The 21,748-nt window shown below is 36.6% G+C and overlaps 1 protein-coding gene across 1 annotated transcript; it reads right to left on the reverse strand.

Annotated features, from left to right (window-relative positions):
• Nucleotides 1-21,220: 21,220 nt before the first annotated feature.
• On the reverse strand, nucleotides 21,221-21,748 carry LOC139863267 (uncharacterized). The gene has a single exon (XM_071851906.1). It carries the CDS (start codon nucleotides 21,746-21,748, stop codon nucleotides 21,221-21,223), a length of 528 nt encoding a protein of 175 aa, XP_071708007.1.

Consider the following 21,748-nt stretch of genomic DNA (forward strand, 5'->3'; position numbering starts at 1 on the left):
AATATAAAACCCATTAATAACCCATAGTCTAATTTCCACAAGTGTCGTTCTTTTATCCAAACCCAAATTATGGTACAAAGCCCAATTACCCAATTTTAGTAATTAGCCCAACATCATGATTACTTCGAATTAAATAAGCATAATAATAACTTAGCTACGAGACATTAATATAAAAAGGTTGAACATAACTTACAATGATTAAAAATAGCGTAGCGTTACACGGACAGAATTTCGACTTACACCCTTACAATATTCGCTAACATACCCTTATTATTAGGATTTAAAATTAAAATTAAAATTAAAATATAAATTATATATATATATTACGTATATATTGAGAGAAGAAGGAAAAAAGATGATGAAAAATGCTCAGAATTCGGTTGGCTTTATAGGGAGTTTCAAAGTTTGGGGCTCCGCGACTCGCGGCACTTTTGGCCTTCAAACTCCGCGAGTCGCGGAGTTTAAAATTACAGCTCACCCATTTTGGAGTCTCTCTTGCCGACGGTTTTTATTTATTTATATAATATATAAATAATTATAAGAATTATTTAAATATTATATTATATTTATGTGCATAGTCGCCTTGTAATTTTTAGTCCGTTGCGTCGAGCGTTGAGAGTTGACTCTGGTCCCGGTTCCGGATTTTCGAACGTCCTTGCGTACAATTTAATATCTTGTACTTTGCGTTTTGAATCTTGTACTCTTGTAATTTCGAGACGTTTCTTATCAATAATTGGAACCTCTTTGATTGTATTTTGTACTTTTGAGCTTTTTGGTCGTTTGCGTCTTCAATTCGTCGAATCTGTCTTTTGTCTTCACCTTTTATTATTTAAATGAATATCACTTGTAAATAGAACAATTGCAACTAAAAGCTTGTCTTTCTTGAGGAATAATGCTATGAAATATATGTTCGTTTTTAGCATTATCACGGTGGTCCGCCGTCCTTTCGCTTGTTGGGACACTCATTTTTGAAGTGGCCCGGTTGTCCACACTCATAGCACTTTCTTGGTCCAATGGGGTTTGTCTTCACATTCAGGGTGGTGATCTTGCAGTCTTTGCCAATATGCCCAGTCCTTTTACATTTTTCGCAGAGCACGTTGCAGTACCCGGTGTGATGCTTGTAGCATCTCTTGCACTGCGGCAGACTACCCTTGTAGTTAGAGTTCGAGCTAGGGTTCGGGTTGGGGTTCCTTCCGTCATTGTGCCACTTAGCAGGGTTTTGTTCAAAGACCCTCCCCTTGTTGTTGTTCCACTTACGCTTCTCACTACTACCCGATTTGGATTTAGCCTTTTTTGGTTCTTTGCTGGTGATTTGGTTCATCAAGGTATGCGCCATGCGCATAGCTTCCGGGACATCAGCTGGTTTTGAAGAGGTGACATTTCCTTGGATGGACTTGGGAAGTCCCCACAAGTACCGTTCAATGCACTTAAATTCTGGGGTAACCATCGTGGGACACATCAAAGCTAGTTCCAGGTACCTACGGTTATAACCATCGAGATCGGTTCCCACAACCTTCAAATCCCAGAACTCAGCCTCCATTTTCTGTATCTCTATCCTGGGGCAATACTCTTCAATCATGGCCCCCTTAAATTCCTCCCACGGGGTAGCATACGCCTCATCAATACCCTTAGCTTGAGCAAGTGTGTTCCACCAGGTTAGGGCGCCGTCCGACAGCGTACATGAGGCATACTTGGTTTTGTTCATTTCTGAACAGTTGCTTACGCGGAACACAACTTCTAATTTCTCAAACCACCTAGTAAGTCCAACTGGCCCCTCAGTACCACTAAAATTATGGGGCTTGCAGCTTTGGAATTTCTTGTATGTGCACCCGTTATGATTGTGCTGGATAACCGGTGGAGCTTGAGGGTTCATTTCCGCTATAGCTGCGGCTACCCGTTCGGCTATCATTTCTTCGATCTGTGCTGCTGTGGGCGTTGATATTCTGTTGGCCATTGATCTTCTAAACAAAAATTTTGACTCAAGTCAAAATCCAGCATTCAAATAATAAAAATACAGTATACGGTAACCAATCAGGGAATCAACACAACACATGCTAATTAAGTAACGCAAATAGATACAGATACCACAAAATCATCATACAGTAACGTAAATAGAATACCGTACAGATATTAAACAACACTAAGTTCCATTCATTAATAAAAAGTTGCATACATTCACATAAGATTCGTAAATACATAAGTGAAACATGAAACTACAAACGGGATTACATAAAGAAACCTAATACAAAAGCCCTATGGTGACGGTGGGTAAAGGATGCCCATTATGTGGGACATCTGGTCCTCGAGCTCAGTTACCCGAGCACGGAGGGTATCCACCTCCCTCGTCAGTTCCTCGACAGAGGGAGAGGCTGGTGGAGCAGGCGGTACTGATGGTGCAGGTGGTGCCGGTGGTGCAGATGATGCTGGTGGAGCTGGTGGTGTAGACGGTCCAGCACCAGAAGTAGATGCTGCGTAACGGGGAGCCTTACGTATGAATGGATCAGTAGGATACGGCACAAGCCGCTTACGGGCGGTAACTCTAACCTTCAGTCCATGTGCGTTAACGAACGTTCTACCTCCGTTAACCCCTGGAATAACAGTACCATCAAAACGATACCGCTTCTTTGACGGGGTAGAGGGCGGCTGAACGGGCGTCTCCTCAGGGTCCTCGTCAGAATCATCATCGAAATCATCCTCGCTGAAGTCATCGGATGACGAGTTGTCGGAATCATCGGAAGGTGGATGTGCTCAGCCAGTAGTCATCAGTCGGTATCTGCCGGGTGGAATCAGCACGAGACATCCATCAGGAAGGCGTCTAGCCCAATGTCCATGCTTATTCCGGAAAGGAACGTCCCCATATTCCCCAGGAATCACAGCACCACCGGAATGGTGCTGTGGCTCCGAGGGTCCTGGGATGAGTGGAGCTGGAATCTTCGGTGGATCCTCATGTCCGTCTGAGATGATCACTGGGTTGGGTGCATGGCTACTGGCTCCAGAGGACGAAGCGCCAGAGTCGCTGGAGGATGTTGATGACGGGATCTGTGTGTCGGCAGCAGTAGTAGGCGAGGTGGCGGATGAGTCTGAGTCGCTCTCCAAAATAATAACGGGCGGGATATCCGACATCTGAACAAGGAAAAATAACTTTTTACATATCAGTAAGTCATAAAGCAAGCACGTATTAGGCAAAGTAACTACGACAGTCTAGATCATCTATAGCAGTAAGTAGCATGGAAATAATGACAAGTATCATGCAATCGAAAGCAGATGGTAGCATGCAATAGTGAAATCATGTAGTAGAACACGACATATAGCAGTAAAAGTAAGCAGTAACATGCAGCAAGTTCCGCAGAAACAAGTAAACTAGCAAATTGTAGATTAGTCCTATTAGTGATTCCTACTCGGTCCGGTCTAGACTCACTAATGCAACCTAATTCCCTACAACCAATGCTCAGATACCAAATGTGACACCCCGTACAAAATTAACGTGTACGGATCATCAACAACAGGATCATTACAAGGTCAAACACTATATGCTGTTTTAAAATAAGTTTGCATTCATAAAACGGAGTGACGTCTTAACCAACATTAAAAGTTTTACAACCGATAGTGTGCTTCTACGAATAGAAGGAAATAATAATAGTACGTGACCCATAGGTCATTACAAATTCATTGTTTCAAAAGTAACATAGTTTGAATGCAAATTAAATGTTTCATGCGAAGACATCTCTAATAAGCAGCGGGTGTCTACAGCAAGACTACAACAGCGGAAGCAACCAAACTCTAAACACCTGAGAAAACATGCTCAAAAATGTCAACACAAAGGTTGGTGAGCTATAGTTTAAGTATAATAGTAATGTAAGGTAGGCCACGAGATTTCAGTGTTTCAAAACAGTATGAAAAGTATATGTATAACCGTGGGCACTTGGTAACTAACTTAACGTAAATATCACCCCCTAAAAGTACACTTGGCGAGTGCATATGTTTACGAAGTATTAAACACCCGTTAAATGCTAGCGCTACTAGCCCGAGTGGGGATATCAAACCCTATGGATACATATCTAAGATTCGCGTTCACCGGTTCAAAGACCAATGACCAAACGTTACCGAGCTAAGGGGAAAGTTTATGCCGTTGTATAACCCATACATATATAAAGTTTAAGTACTCGTGCCTAGTATGTAAAACGTAAAATGCGCAAGTATTCTCAGTCCCAAAATAGTTAAAGTAAAAAGGGATGCTATAACTCACAGTGAAAAGTAGTAAAGTTGATTCGGGAAAGTAAGCAAGTAGTTTGTCCAAAAGGTCCTCAACCTAAGTCAAAAGTTACTAAGTCAGTAAATCATTCCCAAAGGTTTAAAAGTATATAAATTAGGTCTTATGTATCATCATCATTCACCATTAATCAAAAAGTGTAAAGTAAGTTTCAATCAAGAATAGAGTTTGAAATAAAGGCTGACTTCGTTCAGTCGCCAAGACCTCTATACAAACTGAAATGAGGTGAGACCAGTGGCCATTACTCCGTATATGAGTCACCTAGAGGCTGAAAAATTTACAGAACCAAAATTGTCTTCGTTTGACTGCGGCAACGGTTTAAGTGCGAGTAGGTCAGAAATTTCAGCACAACGTTAAAAGGGTGTAGTGACTTTCGAATGGCCATAAATTCTAAACCGTAACTCGGATTAAGATGAGGTCTAAACGGAAAATCATCTACTTGAACCGAAATAGCTGGAAATCAACTTTTCCAATAGTCCAGGTGAAATGTCCCGTTCTTATTGATTAAAAACGTTCCATATTAATTGATTTCGTTGCGAGGTTTTGACCTCTATATGAGACTTTTTCAAAGACTGCATTCATTTTTAAAACAAACCATAACCTTTATTTCATAAATAAAGGTTTAAAAAGCTTTACGTAGATTATCAAATAATGATAATCTAAAATATCCTGTTTACACACGACCATTACATAATGGTTTACAATACAAATATGTTACATCGAAATCAGTTTCTTGAATGCAGTTTTTACACAATATCATACAAACATGGACTCCAAATCTTGTCCTTATTTTAGTATGCAACAGCGGAAGCTCTTAATATTCACCTGAGAATAAACATGCTTTAAACGTCAACAAAAATGTTGGTGAGTTATAGGTTTAACCTATATATATCAAATCGTAACAATAGACCACAAGATTTCATATTTCAATACACATCCCATACATAGAGATAAAAATCATTCATATGGTGAACACCTGGTAACCGACAATAACAAGATGCATATATAAGAATATCCCCATCATTCCGGGACACCCTTCGGATATGATATAAATTTCGAAGTACTAAAGCATCCGGTACTTTGGATGGGGTTTGTTAGGCTCAATAGATCTATCTTTAGGATTCGCGTCAATTAGGGTGTCTGTTCCCTAATTCTTAGATTACCTGACTTAATAAAAAGGGGCATATTCGATTTCGATAATTCAACCATAGAATGTAGTTTCACGTACTTGTGTCTATTTTGTAAATCATTTATAAAACCTGCATGTATTCTCATCCCAAAAATATTAGATTTTAAAAGTGGGACTATAACTCACTTTCACAGATTTTTACTTCGTCGGGAAGTAAGACTTGGCCACTGTTGATTCACGAACCTATAACAATATATACATATATATTAAAGTATGTTCAAAATATATTTACAACACTTTTAATATATTTTGAAGTTTTAAGTTTATTAAGTCAGCTGTCCTCGTTAGTAACCTATAACTAGTTGTCCACAGTTAGATGTACAGAAATAAATCGATAAATATTATCTTGAATCAATTCACGACCCAGTGTATACGTATCTCAGTATTGATCACAACTCAAACTATATATATTTTGGAATCAACCTCAACCCTGTATAGCTAACTCCAACATTCACATATAGAGTGTCTATGGTTGTTCCGAAATATATATAGATGTGTCGACATGATAGGTCGAAACATTGTATACGTGTCTATGGTATCTCAAGATTACATAATATATAATACAAGTTGATTAAGTTATGGTTGGAATAGATTTGTTACCAATTTTCACGTAGCTAAAATGAGAAAAATTATCCAATCTTGTTTTACCCATAACTTCTTCATTTTAAATCCGTTTTGAGTGAATCAAATTGCTATGGTTTCATATTGAACTCTATTTTATGAATCTAAACAGAAAAAGTATAGGTTTATAGTCGGAAAAATAAGTTACAAGTCGTTTTTGTAAAGGTAGTCATTTCAGTCGAAAGAACGACGTCTAGATGACCATTTTAGAAAACATACTTCCACTTTGAGTTTAACCATAATTTTTGGATATAGTTTCATGTTCATAATAAAAATCATTTTCTCAGAATAACAACTTTTAAATCAAAGTTTATCATAGTTTTTAATTAACTAACCCAAAACAGCCCGCGGTGTTACTACGACGGCGTAAATCCGGTTTTACGGTGTTTTTCGTGTTTCCAGGTTTTAAATCATTAAGTTAGCATATCATATAGATATAGAACATGTGTTTAGTTGATTTTAAAAGTCAAGTTAGAAGGATTAACTTTTGTTTGCGAACAAGTTTAGAATTAACTAAACTATGTTCTAGTGATTACAAGTTTAAACCTTCGAATAAGATAGCTTTATATGTATGAATCGAATGATGTTATGAACATCATTACTACCTTAATTTCCTTGGATAAACCTACTGGAAAAGAGAAAAATGGATCTAGCTTCAATGGATCCTTGGATGGCTCGAAGTTCTTGAAGCAGAATCATGACACGAAAACAAGTTCAAGTAAGATCATCACTTGAAATAAGATTGTTATAGTTATACAAATTGAACCAAAGTTTGAATATGATTATTACCTTGTATTAGAATGATAACCTACTGTAAGAAACAAAGATTTCTTGAGGTTGGATGATCACCTTACAAGATTGGAAGTGAGCTAGCAAACTTGAAAGTATTCTTGATTTTATGAAACTAGAACTTTTGGAATTTATGAAGAACACTTAGAACTTGAAGATAGAACTTGAGAGAGATCAATTAGATGAAGAAAATTGAAGAATGAAAGTGTTTGTAGGTGTTTTTGGTCGTTGGTGTATGGATTAGATATAAAGGATATGTAATTTTGTTTTCATGTAAATAAGTCATGAATGATTACTCATATTTTTGTAATTTTATGAGATATTTCATGCTAGTTGCCAAATGATGGTTCCCACATGTGTTAGGTGACTCACATGGGCTGCTAAGAGCTGATCATTGGAGTGTATATACCAATAGTACATACATCTAAAAGCTGTGTATTGTACGAGTACGAATACGGGTGCATACGAGTAGAATTGTTGATGAAACTGAACGAGGATGTAATTGTAAGCATTTTTGTTAAGTAGAAGTATTTTGATAAGTGTATTGAAGTCTTTCAAAAGTGTATAAATACATATTAAAACACTACATGTATATACATTTTAACTGAGTCGTTAAGTCATCGTTAGTCGTTACATGTAAGTGTTGTTTTGAAACCTTTAGGTTAACGATCTTGTTAAATGTTGTTAACCCAATGTTTATAATATCAAATGAGATTTTAAATTATTATATTATCATGATATTATCATGTATGAATATCTCTTAATATGATATATATACATTAAATGTCTTTACAACGATAATCGTTACATATATGTCTCGTTTAAAAATCATTAAGTTAGTAGTCTTGTTTTTACATATGTAGTTCATTGTTAATATACTTTATGATATGTTTTCTTATCATAGTATCATGTTAACTATATATATATATCCATATATATGTCATCATATAGTTTTTACAAGTTTTAACGTTCGTGAATCACCGATCAACTTGGGTGGTCAATTGTCTATATGAAACATATTTCAATTAATCAAGTCTTAACAAGTTTGATTGCTTAACATGTTGGAAACATTTAATCATGTAATTATCAATCTCAGTTAATATATATAAACATGGAAAAGTTCGGGTCACTACAGTACCTACCCGTTAAATAAATTTCGTCCCGAAATTTTAAGCTGTTGAAGGTGTTGACGAATCTTCTGGAAATAGATGCGGGTATTTCTTCTTCATCTGATCTTCACGCTCCCAGGTGAACTCGGGTCCTCTACGAGCATTCCATCGAACCTTAACAATTGGTATCTTGTTTTGCTTAAGTCTTTTAACCTCACGATCCATTATTTCGACGGGTTCTTCGATGAATTGAAGTTTTTCGTTGATTTGGATTTCATCTAACGGAATAGTGAGATCTTCTTTAGCAAAACATTTCTTCAAATTCGAGACGTGGAAAGTGTTATGTACAGCCGCGAGTTGTTGAGGTAACTCTAGTCGGTAAGCTACTGGTCCGACACGATCAATAATCTTGAATGGTCCAATATACCTTGGATTTAATTTCCCTCGTTTACCAAATCGAACAACGCCTTTCCAAGGTGCAACTTTAAGCATGACCATCTCTTCAATTTCAAATTCTATATCTTTTCTTTTAATGTCAGCGTAGCTCTTTTGTCGACTTTGGGCGGTTTTCAACCGTTGTTGAATTTGGATGATCTTCTCGGTAGTTTCTTGTATAATCTCCGGACCCGTAATCTGTCTATCCCCCACTTCACTCCAACAAATCGGAGACCTGCACTTTCTACCATAAAGTGCTTCAAACGGCGCCATCTCAATGCTTGAATGGTAGCTGTTGTTGTAGGAAAATTCTGCTAACGGTAGATGTCGATCCCAACTGTTTCCGAAATCAATAACACATGCTCGTAGCATGTCTTCAAGCGTTTGTATCGTCCTTTCGCTCTGCCCATCAGTTTGTGGATGATAGGCAGTACTCATGTCTAGACGAGTTCCTAATGCTTGTTGTAATGTCTGCCAGAATCTTGAAATAAATCTGCCATCCCTATCAGAGATAATAGAGATTGGTATTCCATGTCTGGAGACGACTTCCTTCAAATACAGTCGTGCTAACTTCTCCATCTTGTCATCTTCTCTTATTGGTAGGAAGTGTGCTGATTTGGTGAGACGGTCAACTATTACCCAAATAGTATCAAAACCACTTGCAGTCCTTGGCAATTTAGTGATGAAATCCATGGTAATGTTTTCCCATTTCCATTCCGGGATTTCGGGTTGTTGAAGTAGACCTGATGGTTTCTGATGCTCAGCTTTGACCTTAGAACACGTCAAACATTCTCCTACGTATTTAGCAACATCGGCTTTCATACCCGGCCACCAAAAATGTTTCTTGAGATCCTTGTACATCTTCCCCGTTCCAGGATGTATTGAGTATCTGGTTTTATGAGCTTCTCTAAGTACCATTTCTCTCATATCTCCAAATTTTGGTACCCAAATCCTTTCAGCCCTATACCGGGTTCCGTCTTCCCGAATATTAAGATGCTTCTCCGATCCTTTGGGTATTTCATCCTTTAAATTTCCCTCTTTTAAAACTCCTTTTTGCGCCTCCTTTATTTGAGTAGTAATGTTATTATGAATCATTATATTCATAGATTTTACTCGAATGGGTTCTCTGTCCTTCCTGCTCAAGGCATCGGCTACCACATTTGCCTTCCCCGGATGGTAACGAATCTCAAAGTCGTAATCATTCAATAATTCAATCCACCTACGCTGCCTCATATTCAGTTGTTTCTGATTAAATATGTGTTGAAGACTTTTGTGGTCGGTATATATAATACTTTTGACCCCATATAAGTAGTGCCTCCAAGTCTTTAATGCAAAAACAACCGCGCCTAATTCCAAATCATGCGTCGTATAATTTTGTTCGTGAATCTTCAATTGTCTAGACGCATAAGCAATCACCTTCGTTCGTTGCATTAATACACAACCGAGACCTTGCTTTGATGCATCACAATAAATCACAAAATCATCATTCCCTTCAGGCAATGACAATATAGGTGCCGTAGTTAGCTTTTTCTTCAATAACTGAAACGCTTTCTCTTGTTCATCATTCCATTCAAATTTCTTCCCTTTATGCGTTAATGCAGTCAAGGGTTTTGCTATTCTGGAAAAGTCTTGGATGAACGTTCTGTAGTAACCAGCTAGTCCTAAAAACTGGCGTATGTGTTTCGGAGTTTTCGGGGTTTCCCACTTTTCAACAGTTTCTATCTTTGCCGGATCCACCTTAATACCTTCTTTGTTCACTATGTGACCGAGGAATTGAACTTCTTCCAACCAAAATGCACACTTTGAAAACTTAGCGTACAATTCTTCCTTCCTCAATACTTCTAACACCTTTCTCAAATGTTCACCGTGTTCTTGGTCATTCTTTGAGTAAATAAGTATGTCATCAATGAAAACAATGACAAACTTGTCAAGGTATGGTCCACACGCTCGGTTCATAAGGTCCATGAACACAGCTGGTGCATTAGTTAAACCAAACGGCATGACCATAAACTCGTAATGACCGTAACGTGTTCTGAAAGCAGTCTTTGGAATATCATCTTCTTTCACCCGCATTTGATGATACCCGGAACGTAAGTCAATCTTTGAATAAACAGACGAGCCTTGTAGTTGATCAAATAAGTCGTCGATTCTCGGTAGTGGGTAGCGGTTCTTGATGGTAAGTTTGTTCAACTCTCGGTAGTCGATACACAACCTGAATGTACCATCTTTCTTCTTGACAAACAAAACAGGAGCTCCCCACGGTGATGTGCTTGGTCGAATGAAACCACGCTCTAAAAGTTCTTGTAATTGGCTTTGCAGTTCTTTCATCTCGCTGGGTGCGAGTCTGTAAGGAGCACGAGCTATTGGTGCAGCTCCTGGTACAAGATCTATTTGAAATTCAACGGATCGATGTGGGGGTAATCCCGGTAATTCTTTTGGAAATACATCGGGAAATTCTTTTGCAATGGGAACATCATTGATGCTCTTTTTTTTCTTCAGTTTGTACTTTCTCGACGTGTGCTAGAACAGCATAGCAACCTTTTCTTATTAGTTTTTGTGCCTTCAAATTACTAATAAGATGTAGCTTCGTGTTGCCCTTTTCTCCGTACACCATTAAGGGTTTTCCTTTTTCTCGTATAATGCGAATTGCATTTTTGTAACAAACGATCTCCGCTTTCACTTCTTTCAACCAGTCCATACCGATTATCACATCAAAACTCCCTAACTCTACTGGTATCAAATCAATCTTAAATGTTTCGCTAACCAGTTTAATTTCTCGATTCCGACATATATTATCTGCTGAAATTAATTTACCATTTGCTAATTCGAGTAAAAATTTACTATCCAAAGGCGTCAATGGACAACTTAATTTAGCACAAAAATCTCTACTCATATAGCTTCTATCCGCACCCGAATCAAATAAAACGTAAGCAGATTTATTGTCAATAAGAAACGTACCCGTAACAAGCTCCGGGTCTTCCTGTGCCTCTACCGCATTAATATTGAAAACTCTTCCACGGCCTTGTCCATTCGTGTTCTCCTGGTTCGGGCAATTTCTAATAATGTGGCCTGGTTTTCCACATTTATAACAAACTACATTGGCATAACTTGCTCCGACACTACTTGCTCCGCCATTACTCGTTCCGACACCATTTGTTCCTTTCGTTCTATTAACCCCTGGTCCGTAGACCTCACACTTCGCCGCGCTATGACCATTTCTTTTACACTTGTTGCAAAATTTGGTGCAGAACCCCGAGTGATTCTTTTCACACCTTTGGCATAGCTGCTTCTGATTGTTGTTGTTGTTGCGGTTATTATTGTTGTTGGGATGATTGTTGTAGTTGCTGTTGTTGTTGTTGTTGTTGTTGTTGGGCCGTTTGTTGTAGTTGCGATTGATGTTGCGATTGTTGGGATAATTGTTGCGATTATTGTTGTAATTGCTGTTGTTGTTGTATTGGTGATTCTTATCACCGTTTTCCTCCCACTTTCTTTTGACTTGCTTCACATTGGCCTCTTCAGCAGTCTGTTCTTTAATTCTTTCTTCAATCTGGTTCACTAGTTTGTGAGCCATTCTACATGCCTGTTGTATGGAGGCGGGCTCGTGTGAACTTATATCTTCTTGGATTCTTTCCGGTAATCCTTTCACAAACGCGTCGATCTTCTCTTCCTCATCTTCGAATGCTCCCGGACACAATAGGCACAATTCTGTGAATCGTCTTTCGTACGTGGTAATATCAAATCCTTGGGTTCGTAACCCTCTAAGTTCTGTCTTGAGCTTATTGACCTCGGTTCTGGGACGGTACTTCTCGTTCATCAAGTGCTTGAATGCTGACCACGGTAGTGCGTACGCATCATCTTGTCCCACTTGCTCTAGATAGGTATTCCACCATGTTAACGCAGAACCTGTGAAGGTATGCGTAGCGTACTTCACTTTGTCCTCTTCAGTACACTTACTTATGGCAAACACCGATTCAACCTTCTCGGTCCACCGTTTCAATCCGATCGGTCCTTCAGTTCCATCAAATTCCAAAGGTTTGCAGGCAGTGAATTCTTTGTAGGTGCATCCTACACGATTTCCTGTACTGCCAGATCCAAGGTTATTGTTGGTATGTAGCGCAGCCTGTACTGCGGCTATGTTTGAAGCTAGAAAAGTATGGAATTCCTCTTCATTCATATTCACGGTGTGTCGAGTAGTCGGTGCCATTTCCTTCAAAATAGTCAAATGGAACAAGTTAATCATACAGAATATTAAGAGTAGTTAATAGTATTTCGTAGCATAATATGAACTCATTTATAAAAGCTTTTTCTTCATATTAGCGTTTTATAAGTTTAAATTCGGGTAGTACCTACCCGTTAAGTTCATACTTAGTAGCTAATATACAATTCAACTACTACAATTCTATATGAAAAACTGATTATAATAATATTTCGCGTTCAAACTTTTATACAATATTTTACAAACTTACAATACCGCTTATTTTACATAAAGCATGAAATATAGCACACAATAACTTTGATACAAGATAGTTGTGAAGACAATTCTAGCTAGTACACAAGTCGTTCAGCAAAGGCAATAAAGACACGTAATTCATACGTCCAGAAACAAGTCATGCATTCTGGTTTTACTAGGACTACTTCCCATCCTTGGTCTTGTGCAACATAACCGTTATGGCCGTTGATAAGACAGCGTGTTGTAACGTCATCAAAGGGACGAGGGTTACGTAATGTCCAACAGTCCCGTAATAATCTAAAAACCTCATTTCTTACCCCAATTACCGACTCCGTCACTTGTGGAAACGTTTTGTTTAATAGTTGTAGCCCGATGTTCTTGTTCTCACTTTGGTGAGAAGCGAACATTACTAATCCGTAAGCATAACATGCTTCTTTATGTTGCATGTTAGCCGCTTTTTCTAAATCACGAAGTCCAATATTCGGATATATTGAGTCAAAATAATTTCTTAACCCGTTGCGTAAAATAGCATTTGGGTTCCCCGCAATATATGCGTCAAAGTAAACACATCGTAACTTATGGGTTTCCCAATGTGATATCCCCCATCTTTCAAACGAAAGTCTCTTATAAACCAAGACATTCTTGGAACGTTCTTCGAATGTCTTACAAACTGATCTCGCCTTAAATAGTTGTGCCGAAGAATTCTGACCGACTCTAGACAAGATTTCATCAATCATGTCTCCGGGTAGGTCTCTTAAAATATTGGGTTGTCTATCCATTTTGTGTTTTTATACTGTAAAATAGACAAGAGTTAGATTCATAAAAAAAAATACTTATTAATACAAGCAATTTTTACATATATCATAAAGCATAAGCACACTATATTACATATATTACACCACACGAATACAACTATCTTATTCTGACTCGCTTGTTTCTTCTTCTTCGGTTTTGGTTCGTTTTGCCAAGTTTCTAGGGATATATGATGTTCCCCTAATACGAGCCGTCGTTGTCCACATTGGTTTAGAAAAACCTGGTGGTTTAGAGGTTCCCGGGTCATTGTTACAACTTAAGGACTTCGGGCGTTGACGATACATATAAAGTTCATCGGGGTTGGAATTAGATTTCTCTATTTTTATGCCCTTTCCCTTATTATTTTCTTTTGCCTTTTTAAATTCAGTTGGGGTAATTTCTATAACATCATCGGAATTCTCGTCGGAATCCGATTCATCGGAGAATTGGTAATCCTCCCAATATTTTGCTTCCTTGGCGGAAACACCATTGACCATAATTAACCTTGGTCGGTTGGTTGAGGATTTTCTTTTACTTAACCGTTTTATTATTTCCCCCACCGGTTCTATTTCTTCATCCGGTTCCGATTCTTCTTCCGGTTCCGATTCTTCTTCCGGTTCCGACTCTTCTTCCGGTTCCTCTTCGGGAACTTGTGAATCAGTCCACGAATCATTCCAATTTACATTTGACTCTTCATTATTATTAGGTGAGTCAATGGGACTTGTTCTAGAGGTAGACATCTATCACATAATATCAAACGCGTTAAGAGATTAATATATCACATAATATTCACATGTTAAAAATATATAGTTTCCAACAAAAATGTTAAGCAATCATTTTTAAAGAAAACACGGTCGAAGTCCAGACTCACTAATGCATCCTAACAAACTCGATAAGACACACTAATGCAAATTTTCTGGTTCTCTAAGACCAACGCTCGGATACCAACTGAAATACAGTTGGGGACAACCACCGTCCCACCCAGTGCCTTCCCAGCTAACCGCCTGGTGACCACTGAGTGTACCTCAGACACTGATTTTAGGGCCTGCCTCTCGGCTACTGCCAACCCTCGTAAAGGATCGCAAGGAGTAAGAGCCAATGCTTCGTCACAGGTAACACTGTGAGAACCTCCTTTACGACTAACCCGCCACACATGGACGGCGTTATACCAGCTCTGATACCAACTGAAATGTCCCGTTCTTATTGATTAAAAACGTTCCATATTAATTGATTTCGTTGCGAGGTTTTGACCTCTATATGAGACTTTTTCAAAGACTGCATTCATTTTTAAAACAAACCATAACCTTTATTTCATAAATAAAGGTTTAAAAAGCTTTACGTAGATTATCAAATAATGATAATCTAAAATATCCTGTTTACACACGACCATTACATAATGGTTTACAATACAAATATGTTACATCGAAATCAGTTTCTTGAATGCAGTTTTTACACAATATCATACAAACATGGACTCCAAATCTTGTCCTTATTTTAGTATGCAACAGCGGAAGCTCTTAATATTCACCTGAGAATAAACATGCTTTAAACGTCAACAAAAATGTTGGTGAGTTATAGGTTTAACCTATATATATCAAATCGTAACAATAGACCACAAGATTTCATATTTCAATACACATCCCATACATAGAGATAAAAATCATTCATATGGTGAACACCTGGTAACCGACAATAACAAGATGCATATATAAGAATATCCCCATCATTCCGGGACACCCTTCGGATATGATATAAATTTCGAAGTACTAAAGCATCCGGTACTTTGGATGGGGTTTGTTAGGCCCAATAGATCTATCTTTAGGATTCGCGTCAATTAGGGTGTCTGTTCCCTAATTCTTAGATTACCAGACTTAATAAAAAGGGGCATATTCGATTTCGATAATTCAACCATAGAATGTAGTTTCACGTACTTGTGTCTATTTTGTAAATCATTTATAAAACCTGCATGTATTCTCATCCCAAAAATATTAGATTTTAAAAGTGGGACTATAACTCACTTTCACAGATTTTTACTTCGTCGGGAAGTAAGACTTGGCCACTGTTGATTCACGAACCTATAACAATATATACATATATATTAAAGTATGTTCAAAATATATTTACAACACTTTTAATATATTTTGAAGTTTTAAGTTTATTAAGTCAGCTGTCCTCGTTAGTAACCTATAACTAGTTGTCCACAGTTAGATGTACAGAAATAAATCGATAAATATTATCTTGAATCAATCCACGACCCAGTGTATACGTATCTCAGTATTGATCACAACTCAAACTATATATATTTTGGAATCAACCTCAACCCTGTATAGCTAACTCCAACATTCACATATAGATTGTCTATGGTTGTTCCGAAATATATATAGATGTGTCGACATGATAGGTCGAAACATTGTATACGTGTCTATGGTATCTCAAGATTACATAATATATAATACAAGTTGATTAAGTTATGGTTGGAATAGATTTGTTACCAATTTTCACGTAGCTAAAATGAGAAAAATTATCCAATCTTGTTTTACCCATAACTTCTTCATTTTAAATCCGTTTTGAGTGAATCAAATTGCTATGGTTTCATATTGAACTCTATTTTATGAATCTAAACAGAAAAAGTATAGGTTTATAGTCGGAAAAATAAGTTACAAGTCGTTTTTGTAAAGGTAGTCATTTCAGTCGAAAGAACGACGTCTAGATGACCATTTTAGAAAACATACTTCCACTTTGAGTTTAACCATAATTTTTGGATATAGTTTCATGTTCATAATAAAAATCATTTTCTCAGAATAACAACTTTTAAATCAAAGTTTATCATAGTTTTTAATTAACTAACCCAAAACAGCCCGCGGTGTTACTACGACGGCGTAAATCCGGTTTTACGGTGTTTTTCGTGTTTCCAGGTTTTAAATCATTAAGTTAGCATATCATATAGATATAGAACATGTGTTTAGTTGATTTTAAAAGTCAAGTTAGAAGGATTAACTTTTGTTTGCGAACAAGTTTAGAATTAACTAAACTATGTTCTAGTGATTACAAGTTTAAACCTTCGAATAAGATAGCTTTATATGTATGAATCGAATGATGTTATGAACATCATTACTACCTTAATTTCCTTGGATAAACCTACTGGAAAAGAGAAAAATGGATCTAGCTTCAATGGATCCTTGGATGGCTCGAAGTTCTTGAAGCAGAATCATGACACGAAAACAAATTCAAGTAAGATCATCACTTGAAATAAGATTGTTATAGTTATACAAATTGAACCAAAGTTTGAATATGATTATTACCTTGTATTAGAATGATAACCTACTGTAAGAAACAAAGATTTCTTGAGGTTGGATGATCACCTTACAAGATTGGAAGTGAGCTAGCAAACTTGAAAGTATTCTTGATTTTAAGAAACTAGAACTTTTGGAATTTATGAAGAACACTTAGAACTTGAAGATAGAACTTGAGAGAGATCAATTAGATGAAGAAAATTGAAGAATGAAAGTGTTTGTAGGTGTTTTTGGTCGTTGGTGTATGGATTAGATATAAAGGATATGTAATTTTGTTTTCATGTAAATAAGTCATGAATGATTACTCATATTTTTGTAATTTTATGAGATATTTCATGCTAGTTGCCAAATGATGGTTCCCACATGTGTTAGGTGACTCACATGGGCTGCTAAGAGCTGATCATTGGAGTGTATATACCAATAGTACATACATCTAAAAGCTGTGTATTGTACGAGTACGAATACGGGTGCATACGAGTAGAATTGTTGATGAAACTGAACGAGGATGTAATTGTAAGCATTTTTGTTAAGTAGAAGTATTTTGATAAGTGTATTGAAGTCTTTCAAAAGTGTATAAATACATATTAAAACACTACATGTATATACATTTTAACTGAGTCGTTAAGTCATCGTTAGTCGTTACATGTAAGTGTTGTTTTGAAACCTTTAGGTTAACGATCTTGTTAAATGTTGTTAACCCAATGTTTATAATATCAAATGAGATTTTAAATTATTATATTATCATGATATTATCATGTATGAATATCTCTTAATATGATATATATACATTAAATGTCTTTACAACGATAATCGTTACATATATGTCTCGTTTAAAAATCATTAAGTTAGTAGTCTTGTTTTTACATATGTAGTTCATTGTTAATATACTTTATGATATGTTTTCTTATCATAGTATCATGTTAACTATATATATATATCCATATATATGTCATCATATAGTTTTTACAAGTTTTAACGTTCGTGAATCACCGATCAACTTGGGTGGTCAATTGTCTATATGAAACATATTTCAATTAATCAAGTCTTAACAAGTTTGATTGCTTAACATGTTGGAAACATTTAATCATGTAATTATCAATCTCAATTAATATATATAAACATGGAAAAGTTCGGGTCACTACACCAGGTTATTGATCAGACCCGGAAAATAGTAGGTAAGTTGTTACGGTGGGTTCTTGGTGCTTGATGCTCATCACGGTTCTCATCCTTGATGCGTATAGCTTTAATTGTACAAATCGTTGATGTGTTTGCATCATCTTAACTAATTTTTTACCATAATAACACTAGTATAAGTCTAAGATATGTAGCACAACTCAATTAAGGGTTGTAAGTAGTTTGATGAACCAAAGTTACATCAAGATCTTAGATCCGACACATACATGAGTTCTAATAGTAACATTAAGCTACAAACTTGAAAGTAAACTAAATAAACAAGATTTTAAGTTGTAGAACTTAGATCTTAGCTAGATCTTAAAGATCCTAGACTAGAAAGTCTAGATCTAGTGTTCTTAAGTTAGATCCTAAGTTATAGAACTTGGATCTTCACTTTAATGGAAACCATAAGTTACGAAACTTAGATTTTCATCTTGTAAAATGTATATAAGTTTATAAGCTCTTATTTACAACTAAATTAGAAGACCATAAGCTATAAAAACTTAGATCCAACATAAGTGTGTGAAGTTATAACTAGAAAGTTATACTTCCATGTTCTTGAACTTATAAAGTTAACTTTAGTTTCAAGAAATATGAGATCAAGTTTAACTATTAATACTTGACCAAATTAACAATATTACAACTTTAAAGTACTTACAAAAGAAAGAAATAAACTAAAGTTACAAGTATTATGTTCATGTTTGTTTCATACTTGAGAAGATTCAAATCAAAGTTTGGATCTTAAGGAAAAAAACTTGAAGTCTACAAAACATGAACACAAGTATGATTATAAAGCTTATGAACTTTAAATCTTATAACATTTTAAGTGTAGAACCATAAGTTATAGAACTTAGATCCTTGTTCTTGGTTCTTCATCAAACAAAGATGAAAGTAACCAAGATTACATGAAGATACAAGTTAGAAAACTTGATCTTTAACATAAACAAGAAACAACAACAAGTAACTAGTAAATGATGATGAACTAGTGGTGGTTTTAAGGAAGAAAAAGAAAGAAGAATTAAGGTTGTTACTTACAAAGTTTGAGAGAAAAAGTGAGAGAAATGAAAGTGTAAATTTGGAGTGTGTGTAAAATGAAGGAATGCTTGCAAATAAGTAACAAAAAAAAAAGATTTGAACCTCCCTCCCTCTAGCCTTGGCCGACAGTTTTTGTAACAAAAAAAGGAAGTCAAAACTTATCTTTCAAGCATGGGAGATGGTGTAAGCTCAAAATGGTATTAAAGTTAAATTGCATGGGAGCTTGGTGCTATCATGCTTGTGACAAGTCTCTTCATAGCACTAATTAATCTTGTTCTTAACCTTAATGAGTCATTGGCATGATAGTGAGCTTACTAGTAGTCCATTAAGAAAAGTAGGGTGGGCTTCCAAGTCCATTAACATAAGTCCATGTAAGTATGGAAAAATTAAATAAATAAAGCCCAAGTAATTAACTAGTAACATTAGTTAATTAAAAATGATTAATAATAATTAATCATGGACGTGAATAATATTCGAAATATTATTCGGGAAAAGCACGTGTGTCACAAAGACGAGTCGGGACATGTAAAGTCAATTACGATAACAAGTAAATGTATAAAAACACATTTATTAAAACGCAAGCATTAATAATAAATATTATTAATAAAAATTGGAAAATCCAGGGTCGTTACACCAGCCCTTGTTGATGCTGCGTGTGCTCGCTTTGTCGATGTTGAACTTAACTATGTCGCCTCTGTTGTTGCTCACTCCGATGCAAAGCTTGTGGAGCTTCTTGCCTTGGTTGCGGAGCAATGATCTTTGTAGTTTGTTTGTGTTATGACCCCCTTTTGATGTGATGATCTGTACTCTAATTACTTTATGTTAACGTACTTTTACCAGGCCTGCGTGCCTGTTGATTTGGGGCTATGTTGCCCATAAACAATCTCTGTTTGGTACTATGTGGGTTATCGTACCCGTTTGCTTGTTACTCTATTTATTATTTAAGCAGGTTACCTATTTTGGCGTTATGATTGCCTTTTGTTTGTCTTAGTTTGGCCCTCTTTTATTCAAGCACAGGCACTTATTTTTTTGTAGAATATGCCCTCTCGCATATTTCTTAAATTCGACAAGTGTTCCCTCCGGGGGTACTTTGCAATAGCTTCGGTAATCTCTTGGGTTACCTTTTGCTTATTGCTAAAGCTTTATAGGTATTCCTCTTGGGAATATCTTGCAATAGCTTCGGTATACCTCTTAGGTTACCTCTTGCTTATTGTTAAAGTTTTATAAGTATTCCTCTTGGGAATATCTTGCAATAGCTTCGGTATACCTCTTGGGTTACCTCTTGCTTATTGCTAAAGTTTTATAAGTATTCCTCTTGGGAATATCTTGCAATAGCTTCGGTATACCTCGTGGGTTACCTCTTGCTTATTGCTAAAGTTTTATAGGTATTCCTCTTGGGAATATCTTGCAATAGCTTCGGTATACCTCTTGGGTTACCTCTTGCATATTGCTAAACTTTTATAAGTATTTCTCTTGGGAATATCTTGCAATAGCTTCGGTATACCTCTTGGGTTACCTCTTGCTTATTGCTAAATTTTTATAGGTATTCCTCTTGGGAATATCTTGCAATAGCTTCGGTATACCTCTTGGGTTACCTCTTGCTTATTGCTAAAGTTTTATAAGTATTCCTCTTGGAAATATCTTGCAATAGCTTCGGTATACCTCGTGGGTTACCTCTTGCTTATTGCTAAAGTTTTATAGGTATTCCTCTTGGGAATATCTTGCAATAGCTTCGGTATACCTCTTGGGTTACCTCTTGCTTATTGCTAAAGTTTTATAAGTATTCCTCTTGGAAATATCTTGCAATAGCTTCGGTATACCTCTTGGGTTACCTCTTGCTTATTGCTAAAGTTTTATAAGTATTCCTCTTGGGAATATCTTGCAATAGCTTCGGTATACCTCTTGGGTTACCTCTTACTTATTGCTAAAGTTTTATAAGTATTACAACACTTAAGATTGATGTTTCCAAAAGATAGTAGGATTTCATTCAAATTTATTGTGGTAGGAAACGTATAAGTTTTGACTACCCATTGCAAACTTTCCTACTTACATGCGACTAGAAATCTAGAAATGGAACTTTCGAAGGTTTACCCCGTTCCAGGATCTGGGGATCTGTTTCCCTTCTGTGGTTTCGAGCTTGTATGAACCGTTCCCGAAAGCTTCGGAGATTACGTACGGACCTTCCCAAGTAGGACCCATCTTTCCTTCATATTCAACTTTACTAGTGCTGTTGAGCCTTAGGACATAATCTTCGACCTTGTATACCGACGGTTTGACTCGCTTGTTGTAATACCTTTCGATCTTTTTCTTGTTTGCTGCTTCTCTAATCAGCGCAGCCTCCCTCCTTTCTTCCATGAGGTCAAGATTGAGACGGAGATTCTCCTCGTTTTCTTTGAGGTTTGCGGTCCTGTTGGTTAATACCTGTATCTCCGCGGGCAAAACCGCCTCAGTTCCGTAAACTAAACTGTAAGGGGTTTCTCCGTTACTCCTTTTGGGTGTGGTTCGGTGAGCCCATAGGACCAGGAGGAGTTCTTCCATCCATCCTTGGTGACATTTACCCAAATGTTTCTCGAGACTTTTTAAGATATCCAT

Source organism: Rutidosis leptorrhynchoides, chromosome 8 (assembly GCF_046630445.1).
Source record: "Rutidosis leptorrhynchoides isolate AG116_Rl617_1_P2 chromosome 8, CSIRO_AGI_Rlap_v1, whole genome shotgun sequence".
In the NCBI taxonomy this organism is placed as follows: Eukaryota; Viridiplantae; Streptophyta; class Magnoliopsida; order Asterales; family Asteraceae; genus Rutidosis; species Rutidosis leptorrhynchoides.

Coding starts and splice junctions, on each gene's coding strand:
- LOC139863267 (XM_071851906.1), bottom strand. CDS start 21,748: ATGGATATCTTAAAAAGTCTCGAGAAACATTTGGGTAAATGTCACCAA.